General features: G+C 42.0%; 1 protein-coding gene across 1 annotated transcript in view; it reads left to right on the top strand.

The window, feature by feature from the left end:
• The window catches only part of MORC1 (MORC family CW-type zinc finger 1), a 99,528-nt gene that overhangs the window by 57,661 nt on the left and 23,009 nt on the right, over positions 1-18,858 (top strand). Inside the window, exons 18-20 of the mRNA XM_065423128.1 lie at positions 8,136-8,204; positions 8,570-8,800; positions 10,217-10,306. Coding sequence (XP_065279200.1) covers positions 8,136-8,204; positions 8,570-8,800; positions 10,217-10,306 — 390 coding nt within the window. The remainder of the gene's footprint in view (positions 1-8,135; positions 8,205-8,569; positions 8,801-10,216; positions 10,307-18,858) is intronic.

Raw genomic sequence — 18,858 nt, 5'->3', positions numbered from 1 at the left:
AATGGTACGTCAATTTCATCACGGTATGATGGCTCGTGTCCTGGATGACGGTGAAACATCTGAGGCCTTCCCAGTCACCAACGGCGTCAAGCAAGGGTGTGTTTTAGCACCCACTTTGTTCAGCATGATATTCTCTGCCACTCTGACTGATGCCTTTCAACACTGCACTGAAGGAGTAGGCCTGAAGTATAGAACTGATGGGAAATTATTCAATCTGAGGCGACTGCGTGCCATCACCAAGGTGAAGGAAACTGTACTTCGAGACTTTCTCTTTGCTGATGATTGTGCTCTGAATGCTAGTACTGAGCCAGAAATGCAAGCCAGTATGGACAAGTTTTCAACTGCATGCAATAACTTCGGTCTCACTATTAACATCAAGAAGACTGAGGTCATGCACCAGCCAGCTCCCCACGCTCCGTACTCAGAACCGTCCATCACTGTAAATGGACAGAGACTTCAGACAGTGGACCACTTCACGTACCTGGGCAGTACCCTTTCCCGAGCAGTGTCAATCGATGATGAAGTAAACTGCAGAATTGCTAAAGCCAGCTCTGCATTTGGCCGATTGCGCTTCAATGTTTGGGAACGTCGAGGGATCAGCCTATCAACGAAGCTGAAGGTCTACCGAGCAGTGGTGCTTCCAACTCTGCTGTACGCCTGTGAGACGTGGACTGTCTATCGGAGTCATGCACGAAGGCTCAATCACTTCCACATTTCCTGTCTGCGAAAGCTTCTAAAAATCAGATGGCAGGACAAAGTACCCGATACTGATGTCCTTACTAGAGCCAGTCTGCCGCCAGTTCACACATTGCTGATGAGAGCCCAGACCAGGTGGGCCGGACATGTTGTGAGAATGTCAGATGAACGCATTCCTAAACAGCTCTTCTACGGAGAACTCACTCAGGGAAAGCGCTCCCATGGAGGTCAAAAGAAGCGATTCAAGGACACGCTGAAGACCTCTTTGAAGTCCTTCGAGATCAACACCGCCACATGGGAAACCTTCGCAATGAACCGTTCAGCATGGCACAGCCTCATTCACACAGGCAGTAATACCTCTGAGGCAAGGCGTATTGCTGAGGCTGAAAAAAAGCGTGAGCTGCGCAAGTCCAGAGCTGCTCATACATCATCGACAGTGCCATTACATGTCTGCCCGATGTGTGACAGGACGTTCCACGCCCGAATCGGACTGATCAGTCATCTTCGGACGCACAAAGCCTGGTCATCGAAAGAATGAGTTGTTGAGGTCTTCATCGATAACGATGGACGAACATCATCATAGTATGGTTGTAACAATGCTGGTTCTGGTGGGATCCAACTGAGAGTGCCAATTCAGGACAATTTGCTTAAAGCAGGGCAGTTTCAGCCCAAGGCTGGGGTTCCTTTACTATTAAGACAAACCAAACCAGCCAAACAGAGAAGACTTCGGTTTTACCCCACTGGCTAACCACAAGTCACACAAGCAATTCCCTTAGACCCTCCAGTTTCCCAGTATCACCACCAGTGCCACTCATTATGGGGACAAATGGTTATGAAAACCAATACACCAGTAAAAGAGAGAAGGTTCTCCCGATCCCAAAGGACCAAACCCCAGACCCAGATTAATATACAAATCAGAACTTACCCACAAATCACACCGTTGCCAATCTTTTAGAATCTAAAATCTAAAGGTTTGTTCGTATAAGGAAAAAGATATAGACGAGAGCAAGAATTGGTTAAACGGAATCAATTACATACAGTAATGGCAAAGTTCTTGGTTCAGGCTTGTAGCAGTGATGGTATAAACTGCAGGTTCAAATCAAGTCTCTGGAGTACATCCACAGCTGGGATGGGTTATTCAGTCCTTCGTTCAAAGCTTCAGTTTGTAACAAAGTCCCTCCAGAGATATGAAGCAGGATTGAAGACATGATGGAGGAGCTGCAGCAGTTTTTTATAGTCTCTTGTCATGTGGCCTCTCTTTCTTTGTTCCCAAGACATTCATCCAGCACATGGCAAGAAAAAACCTTAGAGTTCTGTCCGTAGGCATGTCCCTGCATACCTTGCTGAGTCACAAGGTGTATCTGCCTTCTTTCAATGGCTCAGTTGTATAGCTGATGGTCCTTAATGGGCCATCAAGCAGGCTAGGTAGTGCTAATGCCAAATTGTCTGGGGTGTCACCCAGAAGCATAGCATAAGTTTGAAATACAGACAGTATAGAGCCAATATTCATAACTTTAAATACAAAAATGATACATGCACCCAGATAGAATAATCATAACCAGCAAACCATAACCTTGTCTTAGACACCTTATTTGACCCCCTTTATACAAGATTTGGTGCCACTACAGGACCTTGGTTGCAACAATGATCTATACAGTCACAGGTTATGTCAGTAACGTCACAATGGTAACACTAATTACAGTAAGATGCTAAATGTCAGTGCTCTTTTGGTAAATTACTGGTCTCTTGTATGTGGACAGACTTTCACCAGTTCCTAGAACTGACCCTGCAGAGTCTGGAGGGTAAGGGGGAGCTTGACTCATCTCTTGCCAAATTGAAAAGCTTCCAGCTATGTGTGTTCTTCTCTTCTTCAGACAGTGTTTTTGATGCAGCACTGTATTGTACCTCCTGTTTTTCTTTCCTTATCTTTGATTGCTCTCCCTTGTCAAATGCCTTTTGAAAATCTAAGTGTAACTACATCCACTGAATTTGCCTTTATCTTGGTGGTAATACCTTCAAAGAACTCCAGAAGGTCAGTAAAACATTGTCTTCCCTACCTGAATGCATATTGGCTATCGCTCCAGCTGTGCATTCATCCTGCACGCTTTACAAAAAGGTGCATATGTTTTATTGTGACAACTTAATACTATCATTTTTCTTGAAAAAATTGTAAGTGCTGATAAGATTCAGCATAAATACTGAGTCCCATTTTTTTTCTTTCTCTGAGCTGTGTGACAAAGTTCCTCCTCTACCTTGGGGGGTCCTGCGCTTATTGGCAGATTTGCTCGCCTCACAGATTCACCATGTGGGTCGGGAAACAGTCCAGAGACCTTCCCCTCTGGTAGAAGCCACAGTCCAGGTCAATTCCTCTTGTGTCTGATCAGGAGTTGGGAGGTTTGGGGGGAACCCGGGCCCGCTCTCTACTCCGGGTTCCAGCCCAGGGCCTTGTGGACTGCAGCTGTCTAGAGTGGGTCCTGGTCCAGCTGCGTGACAGCTACAACTCCCTGGGCTACTTCCCCATGGCCTCCTCCCAACACCTTCTTTATCCTCACCACAGGACCTTCCTCCTGGTGTTTGATAATGCTTGTACTTCTCAGTCTTCCAGCAATATGTCTTCTCACTCTCAGCTCCTAATGCCTCTTGCTCCCAGTTCCTCGCATGCACGCCACAAACTGAAGTGAGGTCCTTTTTAAACTCAGGTGCCCTGATTAGCTAGCCTGTCCTAATTGATTCTAACAGTTTCTTAATTGGCTCCAGGTGTCTTAATTATCCTGCCTGTCTTAATTGGTTCTAGCAGGTTCCTGATTACTCTAGTGCAGCCCCTGCTCTGGTCACTCAGGGAACAGAAAACTACTCCTCCAGTGACCAGTATATTTGCCCTCTACCAGACTCCTGTACCCCACTGGTCTGGGTCTGTCACAGCTGTTACAGTGGGAGTAGCATCTTTGGGGACTCTCAGCAGGCAGAGAGGAGCCGGCATTCATTGGGCATGTACTGCACATAAGGATCTTTCCAAGCAAAATAGTGTTTAGTCTTACAGTTAGGTTTCAGGAAGGTGGACAAGAGGACTTGCTAAACCTTTAATGTTTCCAGAGTGTAATGGTAACTTTTGTACTGAAGGAAACAGAACATTTTAACTACTGAATAGCTACTCTTTGCACGCTGTAGTGTTGTCTTATGTGACACTAAATTTGTTTAGCATTGGAAATCAACTTTGAATCATTTTTAAAACTGTTGTTGCTTGACTAAATACACTTGAATTTGGGGCCACACTTCTCCAGGTGACAAGTTTATGTAAAAAGGTATATCTACACAGTCTATCAAGAAAGTTACAAAAGATTTTGGTCAAATTACATTTTGTGAAAATTATTGCTTTATAACTCATTAAAATGCTTCTTGGCTACAGTGATTATTTCCCAATATTCCTACATTTCATGGGTTGGATATTATTGTTTAGCTACAGCAATGAGAATTCAGGATAAGTCCATTGATTTTAATGGAGTTGCTCCAGTTTTATGCCAGTGGTACTGCGGACAGAAATGTGGCCCTAGATACTTAAATACCGAATATTAAACTATTAAACTAGCTACCCCATATGAAAGGAGAGGTAGGATTTGTCTATTCAGATTGCTGTTATGTTACACTTATAATAGAAGTGTGTGCTGGTGAACCATTTGTATGCCAACATGTACTCTTTGGGCAATATTGCTGTCACAGTTTCAGAGTAACTGCACCTGTATTTCCCCTCTCTGGTCACTTGAGGGCATAAGATTTCTGGCTCCCAGCCAGCACTTCTCTTGGGTGGAGACCCACATCTCCCTTCCGCCTGACAAGGGATTTTAAGGACTGTACAGCCCCCTGCCATGCATTGTGATGTCCCCAACAAGGAAGTCTGCCTAAAGGCCAGCATCTGTGTGTTGCCTTCTCTCCAAGCACAATGTTTTTACCTTTGACCACACAGCTCTTCCAATAAAACTCATTTATTATAAGAGCAAAAAACACCACACACACACAAAATTTAAGAAAGTTCCTACATATTTAGTTAACATACCAAAAATCACTCATCTTCACATAGGGTGTCTGGTAGGCGATGTCTCTTCCAACCATTCAGCAAGAATGGGAGTACCCTTAGAACCAAAGGTCCTGTCCATCTGCTGAGTCAAAAAGAAGGCCCTGAGTCAGGTTAGACTCAGCCTTTTGTACTCAAAGCCCTTTCTTTGTCTTTTAGTCTTTGGAAAATCCAGCTTGAATGAGTATATGCAAGACGCCCCAGGGAGTAGAACTTCTCTGGAGTTGTCGTCAATCCCGGGATGAGTGTGTACACACATACACACTCTCTCTCTCTCTCTCTCTGTTCCTGAAGGAGCTGTGGTAACCCTCCCCCAGGGAGTAGAACTGTCATACATGAAACCATTCATAAATTTCAAACAGTGATTCCCCAAAGATATTGCATGGGGTTGAAATATTTGTCACCACTGCTTTACTAAATTTCTCAAGGTAGCATAGCATATTTTACAGTGTGTATATATGTACTTAACTGTCTACTAGCTCTCAAAGAGGCACAAACTAAATTGACTGCCAAACTGTGGCTGCCAAATTCACCCCGGCTGCCAAACTGTGCTCTATAATCTAAGCTTACATTTAAATATATTTTTGTTCAAAGGGGGTACACAAAAACGTAAATATTAACCAAGTGGAAATCAGTAGTGCTCTGAGTGTGCAGTCAGTCTGAAACAATAGCCCTGAGAGGTGTGAAATGCCCCTTTCATCTAAATGGTATCTACTAGCTCTAATTTGAGGATGACAGTATAAACCTCTACATTCTTAACTAGCTACCTGCTGGTAACTTAAACAAAATAACTAAGGCTGTCAAGTGATTAAAAAAATTAATCGTGATGAATCGCACTGTTAAACAATAATAGAATACCATTTATTTAAATATTTTTGGATGTTTTCTACGTTTTCAAATATATTGATTTCAGTTATAACACAGAAAACAAAGTGTACCGTGCTCACTTTTTTTTATTTTTTATTACAAGTATTTGCACTGTAAAAAAACAAAGGAAATAGTATTTTTCAATTCACCTAATACAAAGTACTGTAGTGAAATCTCTATAGCATGAAAGTTGAACTTACAAATGTAGAATTACACCTCTACCCTGATATAACGCTGTCCTCGGGAGCCAAAAAATCTTACCGCGTTATAGATGAAACTGCGTTATATCGAACTTGCTTTGATCTGCTGAAGCATGCAGCCCTGCCGCCCCGGAGCGCTGCTTTACCGCATTATATCCAAATTCGTGTTATATCGGGTCGTGTTATATCGGGGTAAAGGTATATGTACAAAAAAACTGCATTCAAAAATAAAACTGTAAAATTTTAGAGCCTGCAAGTCCATTCTGTCCTACTTCTTGTTCAGCCAATCTCTCAGACAAACAAGTTTGTTTACATTTGCAGGAGATAATGCTATCTGCTTCTTGTTTACAATGGCATCTGAAAGTGAGAACAGGCATTCACATGGCACTGTTATAGCCGGCGTTGCAAGCTATTTACATGCCAGATGTGCTAAAGATTCATATGTCCCTTCATGCTTCAACTACCATTCCAGGAGACATGCGTCCATGCTGATCACAGGTTCTGCTCGATAACGATCCAAAGCAGTGTGGACCGATGCATGTTCATTTTCGTTATCTGAGTCAGATGGCACCAGCAGAAGGTTATTGTTTTTTTGTTTTTTTGGTTTTTTTTTTTGGTGGTTCAGGTTCTGTAGTTTCCGCATCGGAGTGTTGCTCTTTTAAGACTTCTGAAAGCATGCTCCACACCTCATCCCTCTCAGATTTTGGAAGGCACTTCAGATTCTTAAACCTTGGGTCGAGTGCTGTAGCTCTCTTTAGAAATCTCACATTGGTACCTTTTTTGCCTTTTGTCAAATCTGCAGTGAAAGTGTTCTTAAAATGAACAACATGTGCTGGGTCATCATCCGAGACTGCTATAACATAAAATATATGTCAGAATGCGGGTAAAACAGAGCAGGGGACATAAAATTCTTCCCCCAAGGAGTTCAATCACAAATTAAATTGACACACAGTTTTTTTAACGGGCATCATCAGCATGGAAGCATGTCCTCTAGAATGGTGGCCGAAGGGGTATACGAATGTTTAGCATATCTGGCACATAAATACCTTACATTGTTTTGTTTTTGAGTGCAGTTATGTAACAAAAAAAAATCTGTTTGTAAATTGCACTTTCACAACAAAGAGATTGCACTACAGTACTTGTATGAGGTGAACTGAAAAATACGATTTCTTTTGTTTATCATTTTTACAGTGCAAATATTTGTAATCCAAAATAATATACACTTTGATTTCAATTATAACACAGAATACAATATACATGACAATGTAGAAAAAATCAGAAATATTTAGTAAATTTAAATTGGTATTCTATTGTTTAACAGTGCGATTAAAACTGTGATTAATCGCAATTAATTTTTTTGAGTTAATCACAGTTATTAATTGACTGCCCTAAAAATAACAACAAGCAGCAAATAGGCTTATTGCACAATTCCCAGCTGCCTCGCTCCTCATTTTTTTTATTTATCTGAATCCACGGTGCTGCTTATAGAATTTCCCCCAGAGTACCATTACTGAGGCACCTGGCCACTGAAGGAAGGTCAGGCTTACTGGGGAGTATGTAGAGTTTTGAGCCTGTTTCTTGGTATTCTCTTGTATCTGATTAGAGAGGAAATTTACTGCATTCCTGATCAGCCTGTCAAGAACAGGAGTTGCTTGGGGAACTGCTCTCCAGAAACTTGAGGAGTCTACTTGGGTAGTCCCTGAAAACAGAAGTTATATTCACTTTTTTGCCTATTCGGCTAGCTAGCACAGAGATGCTGGGTGGCCTTTGAGTTAGAATTCTGACTACTAGGTTCTTTGGTGGGAATTTCTAACCAATAAACCAGGCCTTTATAAAAGCTTGTTTTACTTCAGAGTGTGCTGTGGTGACTTGGTGTTGGGGAACAGAATTGGGGGCTAACCATGTTTAATCCCCCCCTTTTTTTCTAAATAAACACACGTCTTCAAAAGCCTCTGCTACCTTCTTGAAACATAACAGATAGCAGAGTCAGTTCTCTATAAAACTCCTTAGCTAGAGATGCCCCAGAAAGCCTCATTCTGCATAGAGCAGATACCAGAAGGTGAGTTGACTTTCATAAGGATGGGAGGGGAAGAAGTATTTAAAGAGGTTATTTATAACTTATTTCTGTGGTGAATGCCTCCTGCCACTACCGTAATGGGAGTAGTAAAGATATTAAACTCAAGAGTTCACAGTGAACATGTAAGATGGTAAGAACAATCCATTAGTGAGTCTTTACTGATTTTGTGACAGGCATAAATTACTGTAAACTCCTGAATTGCATGTGTTTACATTTATTTTTATAGAAATCTCTTTTAATCAAATCACACACCGTTACTCAGTGTGGAGACAGCAGCGGAACTCTATTAATAAATGTGAGTAATTAAACTCTTTGGATAACTATTTTCCATTGTGAACTAGCAGAGGCAGGAAAGGAATTAAAGACACATTAATTTACCTCAGACCTGTACATGTCAGAATTTTGTCCTTTGAATGAAGTGGTGTTTCATCTTGCAGAGGAAGTCTGCTAACACATTAAGAGTCTGATCCAAAGCCCATTGGAAATTAATGGGAATTTTTCCATTGGCCTCTGTGGTTTCTGGATCAGCCTTTTACTAAGGTCAAACTTCGTGTAATTCAAGAGTTATGAAGTAAAATAGTTTGTAAGCTTTCTTGTTAAATGACCCAACCAAAAGAGAAGTGGTTACTTTGACATAACTGACAGTTTCCTTTCTTTAAGAAAAATGAAAGTGTTCAGAAAACAGTGAGTCAAAGAAATGCTTTCCATAGAGAGCCAGCTCCGTCATCTTCATGTTTGGATAACTGTAGCAGAAAACAACATGTACAAAAAAGAGGCCCTAAAAGATGGGATATTTCAGAGCACAGGGTTATTTCCCAGAAGAAAGCAAGACCTCGTGAACGACAAATACCTCCTGTTTCCCTATTGGAGAAGGATCACCGAGTTTCACTGGTGTAGTACCACTTTATTTCTTTGTTTTTGATCTCCTTCCTAAAGTAGCTTGCTTATTAGTTTGATTTATACTGGGTATTTATCAACTTGGAAGGTGCATTTCCAATAATAAAAAAATGTAAGAAAGGGCAAATACTATTAAAAAAAAATTCATGAACTTCCATTAAAATCTTTGCAGTTGTTTTGAGAATTGCAGCCCTTCTTAACTGGTTTTCCATGATCAGTGAGGCATTCAATCAAAGTGGATGTGGCCCATTCCCAGCAAAACTTCAAAAACAGACTTCCACGAGAAACTGCAGAACTGGAATTAATTTGCAAACTTGACACCATCAAATTAGGCCTGAATAAAGACTGGGAGTGGCTGGGTCACTACAGAAAATAATTTTCCCTCTGTTGATATTCACCCCTTCTTGTCAACTGCTGGAATAGGCCACATCCACTTTGATTGAATTGGCCTCGTTAGCACTACAAAAAGTAATTTTCCCTCTGTTGATATTCACCCCTTCTTGTTAACTGTTGGGAATGGGCCACATCCACCCTAATTGAATTGGCCTTGTTAGCACTGACCCCCCCACTTGGTACTCCCATCTTTTCATGTGCTGTATATTTATACCTGTTTACTGTATTTTCCACTCCATGCATCTGAGGAAGTGGGTTGTATCCCATGAAAGCTTATGCCCAAATAAATTTGTTAGTCTCTAAGGTGCCACAAATGACTGTTGAGGATGGCATACACTATTAGATGGACTATTGGTTTAATATGGTATGGTCATTCTTGGTGCTCAATGACTCCTTGTCATAAACGGAGTGTGAAAAGACAGATGGCTAGTGTATGCTGATTTGAATATTGTACATTGACCTCATTTTAATGCCAGGATTAAATTCAGGGGCAAATATTCAGAAGACTGATGCCTGGCATACTTTTTGACAGGTGCAAATAGCACACAATGAACTGCAGGTGCAAATCTGTATTTCCACTTGCAGTTGGGTAGTGAAGGGTGCAAGTATTCAGATTTGCACACACAATTCAGTCGCAAGTACAAATTTTACAAGTGGAAATGGCATCTGAAAAATGAACACTACCCTCTTGAAAATTTGCCCCTAGAAACAGAATCAGATTTGAACTGTGGATATTTCAGCTTTTTGGCGCATCTCATGGAAATGTAGTAATAAAAAAAAATGCATGTTATGGGCATTTTTACCTAAAAAGCAGAAGGCAAGAGCAGCAATGCCCAGTTATTAAATAATGCTAAGATTTCTGAAATGTGCAGGTTGCCACACTGTTTGAATAGGTGTAACATCCTGGAGCATTATTTTACTCTCATCCTGGGTGATGTGGTGTGCTTCAACATCTGTGCTGTTGGCATGCTAAAACTAGCTAAACTTGTTGCTTCCAATTCTCATACCTTGTTGCAGGTGCCTCTTTCTGAGAGCCAACACATGCTTCTGGAGAAATCTGAAGTTGCCAAAATTAAAAAAGAAGACAGTGACCCAGAAATCATCTGTGTAAAAAGCCTTTTTACCTTTCTTTTTAACCCATAAGCACTGTGTAAAATAAGCTGTAGTCAATATCCATAGTGAAGTCTGAGTGCATTTATGCCTCTATTTTTCCTATTAGAAACCCATTTTTTAGAAATGGCTGCTAGCACCATTGTGCCAGCACTGGGGATGTGGCATAATTTTGTCTAATCAGATTTTAAAACAATATCTTAACAAAACATTTTACTGTCCACACTGCCTGATGAAAACCAGAACGAATTTTTACGCGGCAGAAGGATGTAGCATGGTAAATGACTTAAAGCCAGTAATACTCTCAGTTGATTGGCTTTGAGCTTTCTAAACCCCTGACTTGAAATGCTACTTGCCTTAATTACTTGTGGATCATCTGCTCTAAAATGCTGCTTTGTCATGAAGCTTGAAAAGGTAGTGTTTCTAATGCAGTGAAAATCAGTCCATAAAACAGTAAACCTACTATGTCCGTGCAATTAGCACATACTTACAGTTAATCTTAGGAGCATAATTTATTCAGAATAGCACAGAAAGCAGCCTTTATCAACTCAAGGTGTTCTGTCCATGACAAAAAAGAATATCAACAAGCCAGATGAAACTAGCATAGTTGTTTGATATTAATTTTAACAATAACTCTGGGAGTCTGGTGATAGCAAGATGCACATAGAGCAAAATTGCAAAGATAAAGTAAAGGGAAATCACTTCCTGAAAGCAGCACAAAGTAACCATCTTAGAACCATGCAGTAAAGCATAAGAGGGAGCTAGGCCACGGGCAGTATCAAGTTACTAAATCAATTTGTGGTCGTGCTGTGGTCCAGTAAAGCCCCTTTAAAATATGAGGAGTGTGACAAAAAAAAAATTGACACTGACTTACCTTACGACACATGAAATGGATAAAGGGGAGAACCTGCAAATAAAGCAGAAGTTGTGATGCAGCAGGGACTAATTGCAGGCATACGTTAAAATATAGCTGTTGATATAAGAAAAGTGTCTGGCTGAACTCCTGAAGTGAAAGCCAAATAATTTCCTTGTAGTCAAAAGAAACATCAGCGAAGGTTTGAATACCAATAGCTCATAACTCACTTCCAGATGGGGATGTTAACACAGGAAATTGTTATAGATAACAATCCATCGTTGTTTGTGGCAATAGATAACAATCAAGCATCTGTTGGAAAAGTAATAAGAAAAAAAACACTAAATTTCCCATAAGAATACATTGGAGACAGCTTTTGTTTCAGAATGTGGAGGAAGTAACCAGGGGGACAGCCATTTTAGACTTGATTCTGACCAACAAGGAAAAATTGGTATTGAATCTGAAGGTGGAAGGGAATTTGGGTCAAAGTGGTCATGAAGTGATAGATTTCATGATTCTAGAGAAAGGAAGGAGTGAGAGCAGCAGATTAAGGACAAAGGACTTCAAAAGACTTAGATAACTAGTAGGCAAGATCCCATGGGAAGAAAATCTAAGGAAAAAAGGAGTTCAGGAGAGCTGGCAGTTTCTCAAGGAGATAATATGAAAGGCACACCTGCAAACTTGGTCCTGCCTCAGTGCAGGGGGCTGGATTTGATGACTTTGTGAGGACCTTCCAGCCCTACATTTCTGTGATCAAGTGTGATGACCAAGATTAATTATAATAGTTGTAAGTCCTACGTATAGTGTGTATTTCCTATATAGAAATGTCTAGCAACATGCAAATAGTGTTTTTTTTAGGCAGCAGCATGGTCTATAAGAGATGAGAAGTAGGAGTTGGGACACCTGGTTTGTGTTCCTAGGTGTGCCACTGACTCACTGAGGCACACACTGTAAGTGACTTACCTAACATCAGTTTTCCCATCTCTAAAACAGGACCTATGCTACTACCATACGAACAATAAAAATAAAAGTTGTGACTTGGGCAGAACTTGTTCAAGCCACTCTTGTCAGGAGAATAGGCTCTCTCGTTGTCTGGTACTTACTCTTTCAGAGTTGGTCATAAATGTTACGTGAATCACATTACTTGTGGTATTCTGGCATTTTTACTTACAGTACCAGCCAAAAAATGAAAGTCTGAACCCGGGGAAAAAATACCCAAACGGACTGGGATTGTTTGGAGTGCAAGTATGGAATAGTTCTTTATCGCTCACTCTACTAGATACTTTTCAAACCATTTCAGATCTTATTATTTCTAAAGTAACTCAAGTTTCACTTGCAAGTGAAGTATTGGCAGATCAGATGTCACTTGGACCACGTAGCTACTTATGTCAAGTGTAACGGTTTGGCTCCTGTTTTACTAATCTGCATTCTACCTTCCAAGCAGTTATTATAACAACATCAAACCAGGGGTTAGATTGGACCAGCTGTCACTTCATTTCCTACTCCAGCCCACCTACACATACTCATACTATCGATGAGATAGCTAGAACAGGGAAAGTTTAACATATGATTGAGTTAGTAGTAGTACAAATATAGATTACCTAAAGATAAGGATGGAACTGCATTTGGAATCAAACAGTAAAGTGGTACGTGACTGCTGAAATGACATAGTACATGGGTTAGGAACAAGTGCCCAGCACCAGCTGCTTTTACCATCCACAGATTGAGTCAGATTGTATCACTACATTTCTGGCCCAAGTGGGGGCAGTGTGGAGTTATGGGAGCTCTGAGATGCTATCCCATCCAGAAGTTAGTCCATGTCTGAGCTTCTTGGCATACAGTAGGGAGTGTGTACATGGCCATTCCTCTTCTCGGTTTTGAGGAGAGATGAACCAGTGAGTGCTAAGCGAGAATAGTCCCAGTATTCCCTCAGCTGGAAGAACTATTACTGTGTCCAATCTTTGTGCAGGAAACAGAAAAAGTGGCAGTGTGCCTTATACTCCACAGCAGCACAAGTGTCAGGTATAATCTAACCTACATCTGTTTTCAAACAGTGCTTAAATACTGTATTGCTGGGTACCATAGAAATGCCTATAACATTCTTGACAAATGATACTGCTTTTTCCCTGCTAAGTGGCGGTGTGACTCTCCACTTCAAACAGTGCTTCGCATTTAAGGTTTGCATCTCCCTTGGCATGGAGCACCCCCTTTACTCAGTCATTCTGCCTGTTCTTGGAAGGCTTTTCTTAGCTCACATATACCAGTTTTTATTTGTTATATGTTAAGGAAACATCATGTTTGTCATTTATTACTTGCTCCAAGTATATTTGTGTGATCACAGCTGGCAATCTAATCTCAGGCTGCTGGTGGTTAATTAAGTTAGACAAATACCTACTCTCAGTAGATATATCATTGCTTTTCTGTTATGCTGTAGCTGCAAGAATTAAATTAGGAATTAATTGCCTTTTACTGCCTTGGCAGCTTTTGTTATTATTAAACCAGACAGTTATTGGCCTGCTTTAGTTCATCTTAACCCCTCCCCTGCTTGCCATAAAATGATACAATGGCTGTATGCAGACACTTGCGTCTCTTGCCATATAGACCCAGGTTGCCCTGGCAAAACATATTCTCACTAAATATCTTGGCTCAGACGCTTGGCTAGTGTAACTGGGATAGCTCCTTGTAAGTCAATGGAGCTGTGCCAGTTCACACCAACTGCAGATCTGGTCCTTGATCTGTCAAATGAAGTACATCAAAGTGGCTCTGGTATATCAATGTAGATGACTCTTACAAAGTACAGGTACACATGTCCATATCAGTGAAATATCTGATGATCATGCTTCATAACATCTTCTATACCAAATGGGTATAGAATGGGTAGCTGTGATGGGGTGTATAGACCCCACACTGAAGTGGAAGGGGTTAAGGAGCTACTCTGGGCCCAGGCAGCTCCACCCTGCTAAACCTGCAGTGCATGCACAGGCTGGAGGAGAAGCTGAAAAGGGGAGCAGAGTAGCTCGCTTGCAGGTGAGCAGACCTACACTCTGAAACTCTCCAAAAAGAGCCCTGCTGGGGCCCCTGACTATTGATGGTCTGTCCGACCTCTGAGGGAAAAGGACTCTGGACATCTGCAAGGTTGGAGACTTCTTTGATTTATTTTGTTTACAAGCTTTTGCGTTTCCCTCTTGAGCGGGGAGGCCAGTACTTCAGGGTACCGGGTTCAGCTGCCTGCCCTTGGGCCCTGGATTGGAACCTAGTGGAGAGGGGTGGGCCCAGGTTCTCTTACCCACGTCCTGATGGGGCTGGAGACTCAGAACTAGGAAGACCCCATATCTCAGAGAGTCCCAAGTCTGGGGCTATGGCCAGGTAAAGCCTGAAGCCTCTTGCTGGGCAGAAGAACTAGCTCTTTGTTGGAATCTTGACATACCCTGGAACAGGTGGACACAACTTGTGGCCCAGACGGAGGGCCAAGCCATAGCAGAGGACAGATCACCAAAGGCTATCAATAGGGGGTGCCAAGACAGAAGAGCACTTGTCACACCCTCTCTGACCACTAGGCGGCACCTGTGGAGAGTAGATCCCTTCACAGTAGCCCATTAGCTTCACCACTTTTCTTCGTGCCTGAGGCAATATTCTCAGAACCTTAACTGTTATATCCCACTTCTAAGATATACTCAGTATATTCTCCTGTAATAACTATCTTTGTAGATCACTTGTTTTGTAGACAAAAATGGTGCTGTCACCTTTGCTTGTGTCGTCATTTATCTGTTTGATCTGGGCTAATTAGTTGTTATTATTTATAACTCACCTAACAGAGGCAGTATAGTAAATGCTTCTCTAAACTAAATTGAAATCCTAATTATATTAATAAGATGTAATTCCTTGGCATTTTGCTGTTTTGCACATAACATCCTAGATATATGAGCCAGGACAGCAGTATTGATTTATGGTGAGGAAACTTTCTTTGTTCTTGTTACTTCCTTTTTAACATTCCTATATATTATTGACTTGCTTTAAGCATGCCTATATGCTTTAGATTAGTGTGATGATAATTCTCGTCCAATAGATTACTTGGTTTCCCATCACTTGCATCTGCATCTAATGTCTCAATCTTGGTTTAACTTTTTTTGACAACCTGATTTATTTGTAGCTGATGATCAATTTGCCTTTACTGCAGACTGTATTAAAGTACTGTACACAGGCCCATCAAAAAGGCAGCCTTGCTAGCTTCTGTGCAGATAAACCTGATGGTGCACCCGGATGGAGAAGAATCAGTGTCTGTGTAAAAGCAGTTATTCTGTACTTCAGCCTCTACAGTTGTCAAAACAGTGCTCACTGCTCTCACTATAAATAAAGCCCTGCCATCTGTTCCATTATCAATCCCTGGTTTTTAGCATTTGTAATGGCTGTAAAACCTCGCTCCAGGCTAAAACTTGGTTTATGAGGCTTAATGTCTAGGAATGATGTGAAATTATCCGGATGCTTTTTAATAGGTAATAAAACTTGGCAGCTCCATCAGTAGTACGCTGTATATATGACATAAATTATGATGAAAAAATGGCAGGACAGAATAAAGAACATTGTACATTTGTCCTAAGCAAGAAGTGGATCAGATGGAACCAACGGAAATGAGGTGGAGATCTTGTATCTGAAATAGTTCCTGAGTAGGCCATTCATGAGGGTTATGAGAAATTGAAACAGATGGGGGATAAAATAGTGATGGAGTTGGAGAGGACTGATTTGGAGGTGCAAATATCAACAAAATGAAACCAGTTAGATACCTGGGAGGGGTGGCTGCTGACAAGAGTATGAAAGGTTTCACACACACTGAGGAATCTAGGTAGTTTTATATACTGTTTGTTAGAGATGTTAAAATTTGGAGTATTACTTTAAGTAATGGAGTATCTACGTGATGGAGTAGGAAATCTCTCCCCAGTACTCTGGGCAGTTCTTCTTCTTCTTAGAGTATGCACAACATGCCTCAGGTGGCTTGTGACCAGGATTCATCGCTGAATTTGGTCCGCTGGTTGGATCATTCCTTCCCCAGCTTGAGCTGGGTACTGACGGGGAGCGCAATGTGAACGCTGATTCATGCCTCCCCTGGGCACTATATCTCCATGCAAGAGGAGACATCTGCAAGGGGACATGCATGCAGCCAGAGCTTTCATGGTTTTAGATGGCTCAGACTTGCTGCTCCGGGGAGCTTGCTCCCAAATGTGGGGATCAGCAGAAGTAATTGCTGAGGGACAATCTATTAGGATTGTCATTAGCTTTAACTGTTTAGTTCGTTCTTGGCTGAATACCTTTTTCATTATTGCCATCTCTGAAAACGTAGTAATATGCCAACTCCTTATTTATGGGGCATTTTTTTAGTATTCTTTCTCCGTTCAAACCGTGAACAAACTCGTGAACAAAAGAAACTATATCACAGATGTGGCAGCAGCCAAGGCACATATTTAACTGGCCTCTGAGTCAGCAGAGGAGATTTTATGCTTGATTCTCTGCCACTGATTTGACCACATTACCTCGGACAAGTCACTTAGCCATCTTACAAATAGGGGAAGAGAGACTCAGAGAAATTACTGCTTACCTAGCTTCATGAAGCACTGTGACATCTCTGGATTCTAAATGCTATCGAAGTGCTAAGCAGTATTGCCTAATTTTCATGTGGAAGGTGTGAGTTATATACTGTGATGGTCCTCCTCACTCACTTTCCCACTAGGAAAGCTGAAATCCAAGTTAAACGTAGGGCTTGTCTCCATGAGCCGGTGGTTAATCCACAGTTAGTTGCTCTGTGTTAGTTAACACGCTGTACACAAGCTGCAGTTAATAGTGGGCACATGGGGCAGCTGTGCTCTCTTTTCAGTTCTCATCATTGTATGCACAGGGTGGGGGCTTGCTGCATACTAAGTGTGTGGCATTCTCAAAGGGTATTCCCTGGTCCTTAGCTTCGCTTCTGAGCAGTGGGCATTTCTGGGATTTCTCTCGCTCTACATTGTGGGATGAGTAGAGGAAGCCAATGGAATTCTGGGAATTGGAGTCAATTTTTTTTTTTAAATCCCATGATTCCACTCTCTCTGTTCAACGCTTCCTCTCCTTCTGGGTGGGCTAGCACCATTTTGAAATTGCTATCAGCCAGTATAGACCTAACTGTGTTCCATGCTGCTGTGCTGACAACTGCAAATATGCAGAGGCTACTTGGGCTGTATTTCAGTTCTCAAAGTCAGGCAGCTTTGTGTTTTGGACTGTGCCTGACGCACCACCAAGCACATGATGTGGCAGCAGCAGCTTCAGCGGGGGAGGAAGGAAGACAAGGACAAGGTTGATACCAAGCAACTGCTACTACAGGAGCTGTTCTTGGAGCAATGTCACACATTACAGTGCTGTTTCTGGACTTAGAAAACCAGTGTGGATTGGTGGGATAGGATCACTAGGCAGACCTGGGATGACCAGCAGCGGTGAGAGAATTTCAGGATGGCGAAGGTGACTTTTTCTGAGATCTGTGCTGAACTAGCAGCAGCAGCAGCATACCAACCTGCAGTGTCCCCACACACGGACAAGCGATTCGCAATCACCATTGGGAAAACGGGCCACTCTGCAATGCTACCAGTCCATAGCAAACCAATTCAGTGTAAGGAGATCCACTGTTGGGGCAGATGTGTGCTGCTGTGCATAAGGCACAGTTCCACAGTTCTTATAAAGCTCGGGAATGTATTTTGAAAGAGTATTACACAATTCACGGTAAACGAGGGGTTACTGCACTCTAATGAATTCTGTCTTGTGTGCTCAGGTATTTTCCCTCCAAACTAGCTTGAGTAACTGCGGTTAAACCCCCAATGTAGACAAACCCGTAATTAGCTGCTAATGCTACCGTTTCTGGACACTAAGGCCTACAGTAATCTGTGAGAGACGTGCTGTGCCTTGTCTTCGAGGATACTGGAGGTAGCTTAGTGCTGTTGCTAGGTCACTATGGGGAAAGATTGTGCCCCCTATTAACTAATTGTATTAATCACATTAATGCACTATCCCAGAGACCCATTGTGTTAGGGACTACACATGTACATACGCAGCCCCTGGCCTGAAGAGTTTACAGTCTAACTGGACAAGACAGATGAAGGGTAGAAGAAGGAAATGTTATTCCTTTTCCATATGAGGAACTGAGGCACAAGTTAAATGACCAGGTGAAGAGGCGTCCGATCAGGGTTCAATTCCCATCTCTGCCAGACATCCTGAGTCCCAGCTGAGTACATTAACCACGCTTCCTCCTGCTAGAAGTTCTGCTTACAATGGCAAAATGAGTTGGCAGCTAATTTCCCTCCCTCTATTTTTAGCCCTTTATCTCTCTTTTCCAGGCAGCAGTGAGCTCTTCCTGTGCATCTCCACCACTACCTCTTCTCTAGGAGCCATTGGCGCACTAAGGCTTTTGTCCTCTGTTTTACAATGTCAGTGCCTCCCTGTTGTCCCCACCCTGCCCTCTCATGGCAAAGCATCCTAGGGGACACCTGGCAGAAAGCAAATGCTGCTTTGTTTGTGAGACTGATTTCTCACAGCGTTGAAGGGGAACTGTGCCAAATCTGTTCTCAGACAGTGGCCTCTCATTTTCTACCAAGGTTAGAGTCCCAAGGGCTTAGTTTGCACATTCAAAGCAAATGGGGCAATGGATGAAATGCTGCATAGCACTGAAAAGATCCCTCCC

This window comes from Emys orbicularis, chromosome 1, assembly GCF_028017835.1.
Source record: "Emys orbicularis isolate rEmyOrb1 chromosome 1, rEmyOrb1.hap1, whole genome shotgun sequence".
Taxonomy (NCBI): Eukaryota; Metazoa; Chordata; order Testudines; family Emydidae; genus Emys; species Emys orbicularis.
Note: the sequence above shows the minus strand (reverse complement) of the source record. Positions and strands in the feature narration are given on the sequence as shown.